Source organism: Triticum urartu, unplaced genomic scaffold, assembly GCF_003073215.2.
Source record: "Triticum urartu cultivar G1812 unplaced genomic scaffold, Tu2.1 TuUngrouped_contig_4457, whole genome shotgun sequence".
NCBI classification, from domain to species: Eukaryota; Viridiplantae; Streptophyta; class Magnoliopsida; order Poales; family Poaceae; genus Triticum; species Triticum urartu.
Genome location: NW_024115048.1, coordinates 1861 through 20527, shown reverse-complemented (window position 1 = coordinate 20527; position 18667 = coordinate 1861). Strand labels below are relative to the sequence as shown.

Genomic DNA, 18667 nt, shown 5'->3' with positions numbered 1-18667 from the left:
CCATAATCCACCTCGGTAATATCATAGCGGTGCTTAGGCGAAGCCCTGTTCCGGTAGCAACATTATCATCGTCATCACGCCGTCGTGCTGACGAAACTCCCCCTCGAAGCTCTACTGGATCGTGAGTTTGCGGGACGTCACCGAGCCGAACGTGTGCATATCGCGGAGGTGTCATACCTTCGGTGCTAGATCGGTCAATCGTGAAGATGTACAACTACATCAACTGCGTTGTCATAACGCCTCCGCTTACGGCCTATGAGGGTACATAGACGATAGTCTCCCCTCTCGTTTCTATGCATCACCATGATCTTGTGTGTGCGTAGGAATTTTTTTGAAATTACTGTGTTCCACAACAGTGTCACGTTTGGACCATCCTGCAGTAGTGACCAGAGGGGACCCACCAGGTAGCCACAAGGGTGGGGGCGCGCCCCTGGCTTGTGGGCCCCCTGGCAGGCCACCGGTGCCCATCTTTTGCTATATGAAGGGTTTTGACTTGGAAAAAATCAAGAGGAAGCTTTCGGGACAAAGCGCCGCCGTCTCGAGGTGGAACTTGGGCAGAACCAATCTAGGGCTCCGGCGGAGTTGTTCTGCCGGGGAAACTTCCCTCCCGGAGGGGGAAATCATTGCCATCGTCATCACCAACGATCCTCTCATCAAGAGGGGGTCAATCTTCATCAACATCTTCACTAGCACCATCTCCTCTCAAACCCTAGTTCACCTCTTGCATCCGATCCTTGTCTCAAAACCTGAGATTGCTACCTGTGGGTTGCTAGTAGTGTTAATTACTCCTTGTAGTTGATGCTAGTTGGTTTATTCGGTGGAAGATCATATGTTTAGATCCTTAATGATAATTAATACTCCTCTGATTATGAACATGGATATGCTTTGTGAGTACTTACGTTTGTTCCTGAGGACATGGGAGAAGTCTTGTTATAAGTAATCATGTGAATTTGGTATTTGTTCAATATTTTGATGAGATGTATGTTCTCTCTCCTCTAGTGGTGTTATGTGAACATCGACTACATTACACTTCACCATTATTTGGGCCTAGGGGAAGGAATTGGGAAGTAATAAGTAGATGATGGGTTGCTAGAGTGATAGAAGCCAAAACCCTAGTTTATGCGTTGCTTCGTAAGGGGCTGATTTGGATCCACATGTTTCATGCGATGGTTAGATTTATCTTAATTCTTATTTCGTAGTTGTGGATGCTTGCGAGAGGGGTTAATCCTAAGTGGGAGGCTTGTCCAAGTAAGGACAGCACCCAAGCACCGGTCCACCGACATATCAAATTATCAAAGTAACAAACGCGAATCATATGAGCATGATGAAAACTAGCTTGACAATAATTCCCATGTGTCCTCGGGAGCGCTTTGCTTTATATAAGAGTTCGTCCAGGCTTGTCCTTTGCTACAAAAATAATTGAGCCACCTTGCTGCACCTTTGTTACACTTGTTACTTGTTACCCGTTATGAATTATCTTATCACACAACTATCCGTTACCGATAATTTTAGTGCTTGCAGAGAATACCTTGCTAAAAACCGCTTGTCATTTCCTTCTGCTCCTCGTTGGGTTCGACACTCTTACTTATCGAAAGGACTACGATAGATCCCCTATATTTGTGGGTCATCAATGCCCTCTTGATCTCTAGGTTCAAATTTAGACAAATAAATACCTTTCTTTAGAATGAAACACTTACAACCAAACACCCTGAAGTACTTGAGGTTGGGCTTGTTACCGATAAGAATCTCATATGGAGTTTTGTTCAAGCCTTTGCAGAGGTAGAGCCGATTGGATGCATTACATGCGGTGTTGATGGATTCGGCCCAAAAGTTGTATGGAGATTTAAACTCCGCCATTATGGTCCTTGCTGCATCCATCAACGTCCGGTTCTTCCTCTCCGCAACACCATTTTTTGGGGGGTATATGGTGCGGAATATTGATGCTTGATCCCCTCATCACTAAGAAACTCATCCAAGGTGTAGTTCTTGAACTTGGTGTCGTTGTCGCTACGGATCATCAAAATCTTTGATTCATATTGACGTTGAGCTTCATTTGCAATGTCAATGACGGTTTGTTGAGTCGCACTCTTCCTCTTGAAGAAGTATACCCATGTATATCTTGAGTAATCATCTACAATCACCAAGCAATACTTTGTTCCCCAAGACTATCGAAGGATGGAGTACCAAAGAGATCCATGTGAAGGAGCTCCAAGGGCCTCATCGAGTAGATGATAGTTGTGGGTCGGTGAGCCGACTCATGAAGCTTTCCTTCGATACAAGCACTGCAAGCATGGTCTTTGGCAAGACTCACATTTGTTAGTCCACGAACGCGATCCCCTTTGAGGAGACTTTGCAAAGATCTCATATTGACATGGGCTAATCGGCGATGCCAAAGCCATCCCACATCAACTTTAGCCATTAGGCATGTCGCGGTCTTAGTGGGTCGCTCCAAAAAGTTAACCACATAGAGACCGTTCTTGACATGCCAAACAAAGGCTACCATAAGAGTCTTGCTCCACAAAAGGGCCACGGTATCAAGATCAAAGAATGTTCCAAAGCCCATGAATGCAACTTGATGAACGAAAAGTAAATTGCATGCAAGGGACTCAACAAGCATCCTTCTCAATAGATAAATCATGTGAGATGACCACCTCGCCAAGTCCCAATACCTTAGATGTTGAAGCATCACCGAATTGGACATGGGTGGGCATAGATGGGATTTCTTGCACGTCCATCACTAAGTCCTTGCTCCCGGTAATATGATTTCTTGCTCCATTATCAAGCAACCATGACACCCCACCGGAAGCAAACTCCTACAAGATATTAATGCTTGGATTTAGGTACCCATTTTTGAATGGGCCCTTTGATGTTGGCAACAAGGGTCTTAGGAACCCAAATAGATCATTCATTGTACTCATAAGAAGAACCAACAAATTTGGCATCAACATGCCCATCACAAGCACGGCATAAAACATATGAGGGGTTAAAGTCACCGGCTTTGTATGGAGGAGAGGTCTTGCCCTTCTTTGCATTAGAACCCACTTCCTTGTCCTTCTTATTCTCATGAGCACCCTCCCTCACCTTGACAAAGGCCTCCTTATGCGGGAGAGGTTGCGTGGTCTTGTTTTTCTTCTTCTTCTCTGACTTGGGTACGAACCCAAGCCCTTCCTTTGCCACAACTTCCTTTTGATTACTCAAAAGGTCATTTAGGTTCTTCTCTCTTTTATGCAAGTCACAAGGCCCTTCTCAAGTTTCTCTTTCAACTTGAAATTCTCCTCCACGAGATGCACATGCTCACAACAAGGGTGAGTAGCATGGTCATTATGAATTAAAACAAAAGGAGGACACTTGGAAATTTCCTTGGTTAGCTTCACTTGGAGTTGATCATGAGACTCCTTGAGAGAGGCATGAACACCCTTAAAAACCTTATGGACCTTGCCAAGAATGTCGAGCTCTTCCTTGAGTCTATCATGGCCAACCCCAAGGGCAACCTTCTCGGATTTAAGCAAATGAGTAAGAAGATCAACGTTTGTGTGACTCCTCAAGAGCCAAACGAAGACCTCGCTCTTTCTCAAGAGCAATGGAAAGATCCGCAATCTCATCGGCATAGTCACGACTATGCCCTTCTAACTTAGAGATGGTATCCTCATGAGACTCAATGATATCATTGGCCTCACCAAGTTGTTCCAAGAGAGCAAAAAAGTGCCTCTTCGTCTCACCTCTTATCTTCTCAAGAACTTATCAAATCCGTTCTCATCCACTTTTGCATCCACATGAACATCCACACTATCCAACAAAGGAGTAGTAGTGATGGAAGTTTTGATGTTGAAGGTTTCCTTGTTGGTACCTTTGCTCATGAGGCACTTGGCAATGAGGTTCTTGTTGGGGGCATCACAAAGAGAGACACCTTGGTTGGGGAAGAGGTGGCAATGGCCACGGTGGCTGTTTCCATTCCTTTACCACTTGTATCTTCATCATCATCATCGGAGAGGTACTCTTCTTGTGCCACCAACCCATTTTGAGGCACTTTCTTGGTGAAGTTGTTCTTTCTTGGGAAGGACTTTTGGCCTTGTCCTTGCAGACAAGTTTGCCATCATTGTCTTCCCTCTTCTCATAGGGGCAATCCACCATAAAGTGACTCGCATTGCCACAATTTAGCAAGTTTTCACATGTTGCTTGCCCTTTGAGGCACTTGAGTTGTTCTTGGAGATGTTAGGCTTTGAGTTCCTCTTGTTACCCCAAAATTGCCTTGAAGCAAGAGTCATGTGCTCGTGGTAAGCATATTTGGTGTCTTCGGGTCAACTCTATTCTTCCTCATCTTCTTCTTCTTCCAAAATTGCCTTGGCCTTCGAAGCAAGGTTGGGTTAGGCCTTCCTTGATCGTTGGGCACGAGCTAGAGCATTGTCAGCGGTCTTATTCATGATGTTCATGGCAATAAACTCATCCAACACCTCACTTGAAGACAAGGTATGGAAGTCCAACCTTTGACGGATCATGGAGGACATGGCCTTATTGAATGGCATGATGGCCTTGAGAAACTTCCGTTTGATCCAATTGTCATTCATATCCTTGCTCCCATGATCTTGAAGAGCAGCCACAAGAGTTGTCAATCTTCCATAGAGATCACGAGGACCCTCATCTTCAATCATCACAAACTCATCGGCCTCATCAAGAACCACCTCAAAGTTGGACCGTTGAATGCTTGAGCTCCCCTTGTACAAAGATATGATATGTTCCCAACAATCCTTTACACGGAAGAAGGAACACAAGTGAGATAGATCTTTGGGAGGCACCGCAGATTGAAGGATGAATAATGCGGAGTGATTGTATTGATTTTCCACCTCTTCTCTTGGAGTGAGGTTGTTTGGATCATGCAGGTAGAAGCCTTGCTCGATGATTCTCCAAAGATTAGTTGAGTTGTGATTCAAATGAGACTTGATACGGAAAATCCAATTAGCAAAATCACCCTTCACAAGTTTAGGAGGAGGACCAAGGTTGTTAATATGCGGTGTAGGGACCGGTCCTCTGTAGACCCGGGGAGGGGGAACCAAGGCATAGGTTCCTGTCCCATTCTTACCATGATGGGAACAAGTATGAGTACCTTTAGCCGCTTCCTTGTCGGAATTGACCTCCGACTCCGATGTGGTGGGATTAACCACAAGCAACGGACCAGGAATAGTTTTCAGCCCCTCAAGTAATTCTTTAAACATGGACTTGCTCCCGGCTGTCATAGACGTCTTAAGTGAAGCCATAGCTTCATTTAAGTCATCTCGAGTGATCGAGTTCAACTCCATGGCCTCGTGCACTTCCTCATCCCCGTCAACCATACTCTTCGGGTGGTGAAACCCTTAAAAAGAGACGAGGCTCTGATATCAATTGAAATGATCGATATGGTTGACTAGAGGGGCGTGAATAGGCAACTACCAATTTTTAACTTTTGTTAACAAATAAGGGTTAACAACAAATAGGTTGTTTAGATGTGCAACTAGGTGAGCAACCTATATGATGCTAGCAACAACAACAACAAGCAAGCAAGCAAGCAAGGATACAAGACAAGTAAAGCTTGCACAAAGCAAAGGTAAGAAATAACCACAGGTGGAGCCGGTGGAGACGAGCATGTGTTACCAAAGTTCCTTTCCTTTGAGAGGAAGTGCGTCTTCATTGAAGCGGTGTGGAGGCACAATGCTCCCAAAGAATCCACTAGGGCCACTGTATTCTCCTCATGCCCTCACACAATGCGAGATATCGTGATTCCACTAGTGGTGCCCTTGAAGGCGGCAACCAAACCTTTACAAACAAGGTTGAGGCTCTCTCCACAACCGAATTGAAGGCTCCCAATACCACCAGAAGCTTCACCACAATGGAATGTGGCTCCGAGGTGACCTCAACCGTCTAGGATGCTCAAACACCCAAGAGTAACAAGATCCGCAAGCGATTAGTGGGGGAATCAAATTGCCCTTTGTGGAAGTGTAGATCTAGGCCTTCTCAAGCAATCCCTAAAGAATCAACAAGTTTGATTAGCTAGGGAGAGAGATCGGGCAAGAATGAGCTTATGAACAACAATGGAGCTAAGGGGAGAAAGAGGTAAGTCAACTTGGGGAAGATGACTCCCTCATGTAGTGGGGAAAAGAATCCAACCGTTATGCACCCACAGCTCATGCACAAGCGGTAGTACCGCTCAAGAGCGGTACTTCCGCTAGCACGAAAGATTCAGCCACAGCGTACAAATGAGCAGATCAAGGAGCCGGTAGTGCCGCCGGAGCGGTACTACCACTCCCACCAACGGTACTACCTCTCCCACCAGCGGTACTTTCGCTTGGTATTGAACTGCAGTTGCGCTCCCACCAGCGGTACTACCTCTCCCACCAGCGGTACTCTCGCTTGGTATTGAACTACAGCTGAACCCAGCTGTAGTAGACGAAGGCAGGGCAGTAGTGCCACCCTGGGTGGTACTACTGCTCTACTTAAGCTCGAGGGACTGAGCATTTCAGAACGCAATAAACAAGCGGTACTCCATGCAGTAGAGGACAGCCGCGGAGCGGTACTTCCGCTCAGCTTTAGTGTGCCCAGTAAACCTACGATAGTGGGCGGTAGTTAGAGTCGCAGTACCGCTAGAGCGGTACTACCGTGCTCAACTACTGCCCATTTATGGAATGCAGAAAATAAGCGGAAGTAAGGACAACACTGAATTGCGGTAGTACTGCTGGAGCGGTACTACCGCTTAAGTTGGTCTGGAAAAGTCAAGCACAAGGGATGAACAAGCTCAATTGCCAGGAGGACAGCCGTGGAGCGGTACTTCCGCTTAGCTTTAGTGTGCCCAGTAAACCTGCGGTAGTGGGGTGGCAGTTAGAGCCGCAGTACCGCTAGAGCGGTACTACCGCGCTGAACTGCCGCTCAACTACCGCCCATTTACAGAATGCAGAAAACAAGCGGAAGTAAGAAACAACACTGAACTGCGGCAGTACCGCTAGAGCGGTACTACCGTTGAGCAGAGCAGTACTACTGCTTAAGTTGGTTTGAAAAGCTGAAGCACAAGGGATGAACAAGCTCAATTGCCGGGAAAGAACGAGGGTGCAAAGAGACTGTGTGCATGATGATTCCACCCAAACATTTCCGAAGCGGACCCCCCTCTTAATAGTACAGTGTTCCTACGACTCAAGTCCATCAAAAATTAAACGAAGGAAAAACACCGTCTTCGCAAAAGCTCCGAGGGGCACGAATCGTCTTGTGCCATATAATAGATTATCAGAAATGCTCAATGCACATGATTAGTCCGCAAAAACATTGTAATAAATCACCAAAACCACTAAGGAAGAAATATGCCCTAACACCTTTCCCCTTACCCCGGAAGCCACACATCGGAGGCACATATTCCCAAGGAAGCACATTATTGCAAATCGGAAGAAGGTACCCATGCAAACCATATCTGCCACAGATTGCTCTAGGACAGCACACAAGCATATGCCCAAGTTATTTGCAAGTAACGCAAACTTCAGCGCCGTCCACTAGTGGGGAGGCGTTCCTCTTGCATGGAGTTTGCTGGACGGCGATCTTGTTGTGGGTGAGATTCTTGTTGCGGGCGAAAGTCTTGTTGTTGACGAAGACAGGAGGAGCTCCCCGCGCCCAGCTTGCCCTGGTTGTTGTCGGCCCATCTCTCAGTGCGGCGGCCATCGCTCTGCATCTCCATGGCCGCAGCATCCCATCTCGCCCTGTCAGACGGCCTGCGCCAGAGAGGGCGAGCGGACTCACAGTGGAGAAGCAGCAACTTGCACGAAGGATCTGTGGTCGCCCCCCACTTTCCCCTCCCACCAGTCAAACGAAGGAGAAACCCTAGGCGCTGCCTAGAAAATGGTGGAGCAGACCGGCTATGTTTACTTTGTGTGGGTGTGTCTAGGGCACATCTAGATGTGCTCTAATTATTGCACATCTAAGTGAGTGAATCAAGCATACAAAGAGGAAAAGGAAAAAAAGTTCACACGAATCTCAACGTAAGATCAATGACACAGGACTTAGATGTGCAATACTTATGGCACATCTCGATATGCTTTAGCAAAACTGTTTATTTATTTATTTATTAACCCGACTCTGCCTTTTGTTTCTCTATTTACCGATAGCGATGGAACTGGACTGTGCAGATGCAGCCTCCATGATTAATCAAGGCGCCATCGGGCAACCGATCCAAGTACTATATGGCGCTGGTTGGTGACATTAAGACGTTGACGCATGGCGGAAGGGTGATTGTAGTTAGTCTTGTTAGGTGTTGACAGAAGAATAAGGCTGGTCATAATGGGCAGGAATTTAGGAGTAACATCACACATTCCAATGTAATTTTACTTAGACCTTCTTGTGGTAACTAGCTAAGTTACCGGAACATCACACACTCCAAGAAACAATGAGTCTATGACCTAATAAATACATCGTTACATGACACTACATACATATTTCTACCCACTATGAAGGTAGTAACATAGTCTAGGAAAGTGTGTAGGTTACTAGTTTATGTTCCTGTCCATTGTGACCAGCCTAAATCACTGTAAACATGGGTAATAGTACAGTCTTCCGTATCCCCGGGAAAACAAAGGTAGGATTAAGTTCGAAGGCCCTAGGTCAACAGCCTAAGCACTTGCATCGTTATGTAAAATTAAAAAAAGTGCACTTGCAGCGTCGTTTTTCCGTTGCTTGAATAATAAAGTAGAGTGTGAAAATAACCCGGGCTCGATCGAAGGAAACGACGGCGCGTCAACTAGCTGGGCACATGCATGCGGCAGCGCAGGGCATGGGCGCGCTACGAGGAAGGTCGCTGTTAAAAAATTGACAACTTCCTGCCACAGGGTGTTAAACTGCGTTAAACATCACATGCTGATGCAACGATCGAATTGACCAGGAGCGCTGCTGGCAATGCAATATACTATACTACTACACTAGTACAATTTGTAAGATAGGAGTATGTAGTAGAAGTATGTACGATCAGTGTGAGCATGACCTTTGAAGTTTGAACTGGCAAGTGACAACTCTTAGATTTATTTCAGTATTTTTGGCGATGCACATTCAATGAGAGAAGACGTTTCTATCGACGACAAGGCGCCTACGATGACTTCGTAAATTTAAAAATGATATGCCTACTCAGTCTTTCGAATGTGCTCATAAGGATAGAATGTGCGTGTGTATTTATAAAGTAGAGTGTATGTGCGTGTATATGAGTACTTGCGTCTGTACCGTGTTAAAAAAAGTGACAATCATCAGATTCTACCGAGACTGTAAAAAAAATTTAACCAACCGGCTACCAGTACCTTTTTAATCGCCGGGGAAACTTTCACCGGAACTGTGGAGTGGCATGGCCCGTGCGCTGTACAAACGGCAGAGTGGCAGGCAGGCAGGCAGGCGAAGTTCCTTCCATCCATCCGTCCGTCCGTCCGTCCATCCGTCCAGGGAATAAAAAGGACCTGTCCAACTTTATCACCGTCATCATCGTGCTAGCGCAGCGTAGCGTGGCGCCGCAGGTCGATGCCAAGTCCCCTCCTAGGCTCCTAGCCGTCGCGTGTCGCGCTCCGCGGACGCCCATCCACCCGGCCCCCGCGCGACAGACAGCACGTCCGCGTGCGTGCGTGCGCGCTCGCGCCACCCTACCGCCTACGCACGGCCGCACGAACGCGAGCACGCCGCACGGGGGACACGGCGCTCGAGACAGCAGAGCGAGGGGCGAGGGCAAGGCTAGCTAGCTAGCCTTTTCCTTTCCCCGTGCACGGGCGGCGACAGGACAGCGAAATCTTTTGCCACCTTCCCTGCCCTGCCCTGCTCTGCCCTGCCCTGTCCTGCCCTGCAGAGGACCGATGGACGTGGACAGCGGCACCGGTGCTCGGCTCGGCCGACGTCGACCTCGCGACGTGACCGGCGGGAGGCGTGAATGTCAATCCCCGTCCGCTCACGTGCACGCCGCCCCGTATGTGCGCACACCTCCACGGCGGGCGGGCGGGCGCGCGCGCACGGGATGGGCATGAACTCCGCCGTGGCAGTGGCACCACCATGCCGTCTCCGTGCCCCCCCTTCAATTCGTGTGCGTGACCCGTCGCATCCGTAGGCACGAGTTAATGCCAATTGCGTGCACCCCTCCTCACGTTCTGTCTGTCCCACGGGCCACGGCCGTCTCACGCGACGCCATTTCGTGCACTCCGTACTAGTACCCCATACTGTGGCACAGCAAACAGTAGTAGTACTGCTGCTGTGCTGGGCAGTGATCATCGATCGGCCGAGGTAGGTGGCCGGTGTCCTCGGGAGCCGGCGAAATCCGCTCGCTCCGAGAACCCGGCCGCTGCGCACTCGACCGACCGAGCCGGCCACCGAGGTGATTGTTGGGTCTTGGGCGCGGTGGCAAACCGGCTGGCAATGATGGCGGTGACGGCCGCGGCCCGTGGGAAAGCGAGCGAGCGAGCGCCTACTCGTAGTAGGAGTACCATGCAATGCACTGGCGTGTCGCCGAGGCCGAGGCCTGCTCTGCTCTGGATATTCCCCTTTGTCCGAGGCCTGCCGCTGCCGGGGAGCAGCATATTTTATTTTATTTTATTTTACTCGGCATGATGTGGCTGCTGTAGAGGCTACCAGGGCAGTGATGATGTTGGACGGTCCTGCTCGTGATCTGGATCTGGCTACCTCTGCTGTTGGATCGAAAGATCTGATTCTTCCGCTCGTGCATCCTAGGAACGAGTAGGAGGCTTGATCAGTACTATGGCGCACGGTGCAGACGTGCAACAAGCTACTACTGTCACTGTTCTTTCTTTCTTTCTTTCTTTCTTTCTTTCTAGCGCCACCGCCGCACCGCACGACGGGCTAGTCGTCCCTAGCCGATGTTTAGGGGCGCAGCCGCACATCATTGCTCACACGCAAACCCCCGCTTCAACAGCATAGAAGGAAAACTTTCATGAAAAAAGAAGAAGATTCAAATGAAACAAAACACTTTTTTTACCAAATCATTGGGTTTTAAAAAATATATACTAACTCGGCGTTCCCGTGATTAGGATTTAGCATGTTATGGCTTTCATCTAATTTCTATATTTTTCGTGTTTTGCAAATCCTGCGAACCAAAGAGGCCCGAGAACAATTTTATCCTGTCACCGGGACGAGAATATCTTTGCGTGATTCTTTTTTGTGTATAAAAAAACATTCGATCTATTCATTAGACATCATGGAAGTTCAAAAAACATGAGAAGTAACAAAAATTACATTAACGCTGAAGGCGTGTTGTCGTCTTCGCCAATCCCTCACCCTCACAAAGACGATCGAACCTTGTTTTGGTAGATAGTCAGTAAATCATCGTGCTAAGACCCCAAATAACCAGCGCACCATACCAGAACGGCAACTATTGCCGACGACAATAATATATGAAGTATAAGGTACGTAATAAGATTGAAGGCCGGAAGGAAAAAAAATACTATCTAAAGCGGCAACAAAGAGTTTGACTAAAGTAGCAGCACAAACCATCATTGTCTACTCTATAACATGCTTTGATACCATGAAATCTGTGTGTGATGAGCTCAGCGCAATGGTTAGTAGATTCTGGTGAAGTCAGATGGATAAAGAGAATAAAATCCGTTGGACTTAATGAAGTCTACCTCTCCCTTCCCTTTAAAAAAAGTTTGCCCGTTGTTTGTCTCAGTTAATACCCAATTTTTGGAGCTCTATTGGCGAGTTCTATTTCTGCCTCTGGAGCGCCCTCTTTTTTTGAGTGGGATGCAAAGGAAGGGTAAGATAGTAAGGGATACGGCACTAGACTAACACCTAATTAATACTTAATTTAATATAAGTAGTTAAACAGTTAACTAGACTAAACTTTTTATCATAGTACTTTGATAAATTAAGCGGGCGAGCGGCGGGAATCGAACCCGTATCTTCTCCTTGGCAAGGAGATATTTTACCATTGAACTACGCTCGCTACGGTATATATTTTATAGCGTATATCCGCCTGGGTCGACCTTCTATGTCTGGCTCGACCGTTTCATTTCATTTTCTATTATATTAGAGTTTTCCTTTTTTTATTATCTGTCAATGAATATTCTAATGGGAATGGAATTTCATAATACTGAAAGAGAAGAGCTAGCAATTCGGAACGCAAATTGCGTTTTAATACATCTCACTATTCTAATTTTTTTAGAAGAAATGACCTTTATTATTTCTTTTTTACGGGGTTAATAAATATTAACCAAATTTTATTTAAGAAATGAGAGAATTCAGAATAGCTACGAGAAAGACTAGTCCAATCCATAATGATGTACCGGAAAATACAACATTTTTATTATTTGACCAACCATCAGGAGAAGCAAATACAAGGGGTACACTAATTACTAAGACTGAGGAAGTCGCAATTAATGCAAAAACAGCTAATTGGAAAGCAATAGTCATATTTCTAATCCTCCAAGCTACCATCAAATAAAGTTGACTACATATTTGATCCCTCACTTAAACCAAAATTGTAAAAAAAAATACAAGAAGTAAGAGGGGTTTAATCATGAATCCATTGATTCTTCTCTTTAATTCAAATTTATTACTTAAACCGCTTTTTTATTTGGATATGGGGGTGAGAAGAAATTATTTACTCTTAATTTCACAAGCGGGTATAGCGGATCCTGTATCCATGTATACAGTATACAGAGATATATCAAAAAGGAACTTGTATCTGATATCTTTCTAGAGGCTAATAAATCTTTTTATTTTTTGTATGGCTATGTTCTGTTTGTTGGAGTAAAATAAGGATTAGGCTGTGAAGAGATGGCTGAGTGGTTGATAGCTCCGGTCTTGAAAACCGGTATAGTTCTAGGAACTATCAAGGGTTCAAATCCCTCTCTCTCCTTTTGCTTATTGAATACGTTTGTTTCTTTCATTTTTATTTATTTTTTTTTTCTGTCCCTTATCTTTCTTTCATAAAAAGGAATGAATGGCTCGGCTAGATGGAATAACCGAGCCAGAACAGAAAAAAAGTAGAACAGGTATAAATAAGAAAATCTTAGTTAAGAGGGTTCATGTAAAGAACAGGTTCCAAATCACGATCGATTCCCTTTTCAAAACCTGCTGCAGCAGCTCGGGCTCTTCCTGCATGCCATAAATGGCCCACAAAAAAGAAGAATCCTAGAACAAAATGAGAGGTTGATAACCAACTTCTAGGAGAAACATAATTAACTGCATTGATCTTGGTAGCTACGCCACCCACGGAATTTAAAGAGTCTAAAGGAGCGTGGGTCATATATTCTGCTGAGCGTCGTTCTTGCCAAGGTTGTATGTCTTTTTTCAACCTACTCAAGTCCAAACCGTTGGGGCCCCTTAGAGGTTCTAACCATGGAGCACGAAGGTCCCAAAAACGCATAGTTTCCCCTCCAAAGATAACCTCCCCAGTTGGGGAACGCGTTAGATATTTACCTAAACCTGTGGGTCCTTGAGCAGATCCCACATTAGCTCCAAGACGCCGGTGTCTAACAAGAAAAGTAAATGCTTGAGCTTGAGAAGCTTCTGGCCCGGTGGGTCCATAAAACTCACTCGGATAAGCTGTATTATTGAACTATACAAAACAACAAGCGATAAAACCAAAGACAGATAAAACAGCTAAACTATAAGACAAGTAAGCTTCTCCAGACCATACAAATGCACGATGAGCCCATGCGAAGGGTTTGGTTAAAATATACCAAATTCCGTCAAATACACAAATAAAACCCAACCATACATGCCCACCAATTATATCTTCTAAATCATCTACACTAACAATCCACCCTTCTCCACCAAAAGGAGATTTTAGTAAATAACCAAATATAACACTGGGACTAAGGGTCAAATTGGTAATTTTTCTTACATCTCCCCCCCCAGGGGCCCAGGTATCATATACACCGCCAAAATAAAGAGCCTTGAGTACTAGAAGAAAAGCACCTAGACCTAACAAAATTAAGTGAATACCCAAAATTGTAGTCATTTTATTTCTATCTTTCCAGACATAACCAAAGAATGGAAAAGATTCCTCAAGAGTCTCGGGTCCCAGAAGCGCGTGATAAATGCCACCGAAGCCTAAGACTGCGGAGGAAATTAGGTGAAGTACGCCAGATACAAAGTACGGAAAAGTATCTAGAACTTCCCCCCCTGGCCCTACTCCCCAACCTAGAGTAGCTAAGTGTGGAAGTAAAATCAACCCTTGTTCATACATGGGCTTTTCTGGTACGAAATGGGCCACTTCAAATAGGTTCATTGCTCCGGCCCAGAATACGATTAATCCGGCATGAGCTACATGAGCTCCAAGCAGTTTACCGGACAAATTGATAAGTCTGGCATTCCCAGCCCACCAAGCAAAGCCGGTGGTTTCTTGGTCACGACCAGCTAAAACGAAAGTTCCATTAAAGAGCGTTTCCACGTGGTAGAACCTCCTCAGGGAATATAAGATTTTCATGAGGCTGATCCTGAGCTGCCATCCACGCACGAATACCCTCGTTTAAAAGAATATTTTTGGTGTAGAAAGTCTCAAATTCAGGATCTTCCGCTGCACGGATTTCCTGGGAAACAAAGTCATAGGCACGTAAGTTCAGAGCCAAGCCAACTACGCCAATAGCACTCATCCATAAACCGGTGACGGGTACAAATAGCATAAAGAAATGTAACCAACGTTTATTGGAAAAAGCAACACCAAAGATTTGGGACCAAAAGCGGTTAGCAGTGACCATTGAATAAGTTTCTTCAGCTTGAGTTGGGTTAAAAGCACGGAAGGTATTTGCACCATCACCGTCCTCAAATAGAGTGTTTTCTACGGTCGCTCCATGAATAGCGCATAGCAGAGCCGCACCTAATACTCCGGCAACTCCCATCATATGAAATGGGTTCAACGTCCAATTATGAAATCCTTGGAAGAAAAGGATGAATCGAAATATCGCTGCTACGCCAAAACTCGGCGCAAAGAACCAACCAGATTGCCCCAGTGGATAAATAAGGAATACAGAAACAAAAACAGCAATTGGACCAGAGAATGAGATTGCATTATAAGGCCGCAATTGAACAGACCGAGCAAGTTCAAATTGGCGTAACATGAAACCTATTAGTGCAAAAGCCCCGTGGAGAGCTACAAAAGTCCATAGACCGCCTAATTGACACCAACGAGTAAAATCTCCTTGTGCTTCGGGCCCCCATAGTAGCAACAAAGAGTGTGCTAAACTATTGGCAGGGGTAGAAACTGCTGCGGTTAAGAAATTACAACCTTCCAAATAGGAACTAGCCAATCCATGGGTATACCAAGAAGTTACAAAAGTTGTCCCTGTAAACCAACCCCCTAAAGCGAAATAAGCACAAGGAAAGAGCAATAGGCCAGACCATCCTACAAAAACGAAACGGTCCCTTCGTAACCAGTCATCCATAGTATCAAATAGATCATTTTCTTCTTTAGGAATTCTACCAAGGGCTATAGTCATAGTGATCCTCCTATTCAATTACTTCAACCATTTCCGAGCACCTCATATCACTTTCCAAGGCATATGATAGTTTTATTATCTGTGGACGATTTCTTTCTCGTTCAATGCCCTTTTTCAATGGTCTCGAAGAGAGAAATTTCCCATTTTTATCTATGGAGTCACAGTCACAACCGAGGTCGTGGTAAATCCATGAATTTGATTCGATTTGTTTTTCTTATACTATTTGTTTTTCTTATACTATAGAAATAGAAATAAATTGTTTTTCTTATACTATAGAAAGAAATAAACCTTTGAATTCAGCATTATTCCAAGACTCCTATTTCAAAGTCTATCTTTTAAGGGAAAAATGCAAATAAAAGTAACCCTTCTTTTCCCATTCCCTCTCTATTGCATGGGTGGAAGAACTAAAATAATAGAGGATTCTGAAAAAAAAAAATGGACCTTCGAAATCCAATTTTATGTGTAGCGCAAAGGAGTTGCGATTTCTTCTTATTCCTATAGAACATCTAGTAACAAGAATATGAAATCGTAAATAGCGAAAAATTCTTGTCTTGCGCGGTCTAAGTCTAAGGAAATAAAAAAAATTCGCTTATACAATTTCATCTACATCGAATTTATATATCAGAATAGCGGATAGAGGCATCATTAAAGGAGTCAGGTCTACTTACTTTATGCTTCTTTCCAATTTTATGGTGGATTTGATAAGAACCCTTTTTGCTTTCTTGATAAATAATCGACAAAAAAAGCGTTTTTTTTATATAACCTGCTTGTTTTATTATAATTATAACAAGTCCTATATGGAAATGCCCGCTAAAGAGAAAATCTATTTGATTGTCTCTCGGCCAATATCGATTTTTAGAAAGAAAAAACAAGAATTTTCTTCTTTTTTTATTAACATTAAGAAAAAAGAATATAATTAAAATGGAATTGGCAATATAATTTTTATAGACTTTTGAAAGAAAAAAAAGGGGTTTTTTGCAACCGTTATTTCTTATTTCTTGCCTATATCATATCACGGAAACCTTTCGCTTTGGAACGTGGAGAGATGGCTGAGTGGACTAAAGCGGCGGATTGCTAATCCGTTGTACAATTTTTTTGTACCGAGGGTTCGAATCCCTCTCTTTCCGCTCCCTTGGATCATTTGGGACTTTCGAATTGGAAAGAATTCTGACCCCCGGATTTTCTCATAGATAAATGTACGAAACAAATCCAATAAGAAAAAAAAAAACTGAATTTTTACTCCTCGCGTCCAGGATTCCGTCCTGGGTCATTAGATAAGAATCCAAAGATAAAGAGTGAAACAAAGAATATCACTACTGTATAAACAAAAAGTTTGAGAGTAAGCATTACATAATCTCCAAGATTTTTTTTTAAGGAATAGATTACCAGTTTTTCCTTACCACACGGATCCACTAGGATGGTTTTTTTTTATACCTAAAAATGCAAAAAAGAATTCTTGAAAAAAATTGCAAGAATTCTTTTATAATAAGCACTCTTATCAATAGCAAAAATAGGGTTAGGTGGTTAGGTATTGTGTAGGTACCTTTAGGTACCTGCTCAACCTAGGTGCAGGGGAGTAGAAAGGCTGATCCAAATTTATTGCTGTAGCTACCCATTCAATGTAGAAGAATTTAAATTTTAGAATCGAAGGTTCATAATATAAAAATATAAAACTTCTCGGCTTTTACCCATTTTAAAATTTTTTTGGAATGAACACATCATTCAATTTGGCATACAGAGTACTAAAGATTTCATCGAAAACTTACAGCAGCTTGCCAAACAAAGGCTAATAGAAAAAAGAATAGAGGTATAACAGGCATAATATCCACGATTGGATTGAAAATAGCATAAGCTTCGGGTAATTTGGCAAAGAAAAAACTAGTAGGATAAAGAACAGAATTAAAACAGATACAGGTTAAACTAAGTATATTAGGCATAACAAGCATTTCATTCTTGTAGAGTAAATAATTGGATTTTTCTTGAGTTATTTTTTTAAGGGAAAGAAGGAAAAGGCAGATTCAAAATCTTTTTTCTTCGGACTTTCCCAAACACAAAATACCTCCTTGTATTCGCACTCTCAAATGAGAGTGGAATAAATTCGACTTTCATATAATATCTTAATAGAATTCCATGTAATGATCAATGCATTTTTTTGATTCTATATTATCCGCATGTGTAGAATACTAGCAAGAGAATATCCCTCCTTTTTTATGTAATTGAAATGGTATTGACGAATAACAAATAAACATACTAGTGTTTATTAGTGTCGCATAAAACCCGAAATGGGGCGTGGCCAAGTGGTAAGGCAGCGGGTTTTGGTCCCGTTACTCGGAGGTTCGAATCCTTCCGTCCCAGATTGTTTCTGATGAAACAAACGGTGAAATCATATAGTATTCCGTACGAGACAAAAGTTTATTAAAGAGAATAATGATATCTTATTCTTTCTCAGAAAACATAATAAAGTCTTAAGTCCAGTCAAATTGACTATCTTTATTTTCATGAAAAAATGGGATCTATCAAGCACATTCAGGATATGCCTCTACTATAAAATCACTTAGTCATATTTTTTTCTTCCTTTTGGTATTCGAGTTGAAGAAGTACGAGAATTCTATAACTACCAAAAACTTTCAATCTTTTCATTGGAATAGTTTATTTAGTTATTATAGTTAATTGTTTTTGGTACTGAAAAAATATATTACTACTAGAATTCTAATTCTAGTAATTAAATTAATTAAACTTTTTTGGAGGTTGATAGTTTATTTATTGAGGAAGAGTCAATCCTTCTTTTCTCACTTCAAGATTGATCATCTCGAGCCATCCGTTGAGGGTGGAAATTTAAGAATAAATAAGTTTTAAGCAAACTTGTTTAGTCGTCTTTTTCAAACTATGTTTCATTCATATGATAGAATTTTAATATGGGTTTAAATAAATTGGATCTTGGCGGAGGCTTCCCGGATAAATACTTACTTTCTTTTATCCATATTGCTCCATAGATAGCAAGTTTTAATTAGTATAAAAAAACTAAACCAATGACTATTCATGATTCCATCCATATTGGATCAATTCTCTATACCACTTTGCAATGAAAAGAGGAATGTTTGTTATGGTAAAACTTCGTTTAAAACGATGTGGTAGAAAGCAACGTGCGACTTGAAGGACATGATCGATTGTGGATTTTGCTATCCATCATTTTCCATAGTAATGAAAATGCTCTTGGCTCGACATAGCCTGTTCTATTCGTT

At 43.5% G+C, this 18667-nt stretch overlaps 1 protein-coding gene and 2 non-coding genes across 3 annotated transcripts; 1 reads left to right on the top strand and 2 right to left on the bottom strand.

Annotated features, from left to right (window-relative positions):
* Positions 1-11855: 11855 nt before the first annotated feature.
* Positions 11856-11926, bottom strand: TRNAG-GCC. The gene has a single exon. It is a non-coding gene; the product is annotated as a tRNA-Gly (tRNA).
* A 249-nt stretch (positions 11927-12175) lies between these two features.
* On the bottom strand, positions 12176-17989 carry LOC125527850 (photosystem II D2 protein). The gene has a single exon (XM_048692359.1). It carries the CDS (start codon positions 15423-15425, stop codon positions 14364-14366), a length of 1062 nt encoding a protein of 353 aa, XP_048548316.1. The 5' UTR covers positions 15426-17989; the 3' UTR covers positions 12176-14363.
* TRNAS-GCU lies at positions 16465-16552 on the top strand. The gene has a single exon. It is a non-coding gene; the product is annotated as a tRNA-Ser (tRNA).
* Positions 17990-18667: the final 678 nt, after the last annotated feature.

What these genes read in the sequence shown, in the direction of transcription:
- LOC125527850 (XM_048692359.1), bottom strand. Translation starts at nt 15,425, where the DNA reads ATGACTATAGCCCTTGGTAGAATTCCTAAAGAAGAAAATGATCTATTT.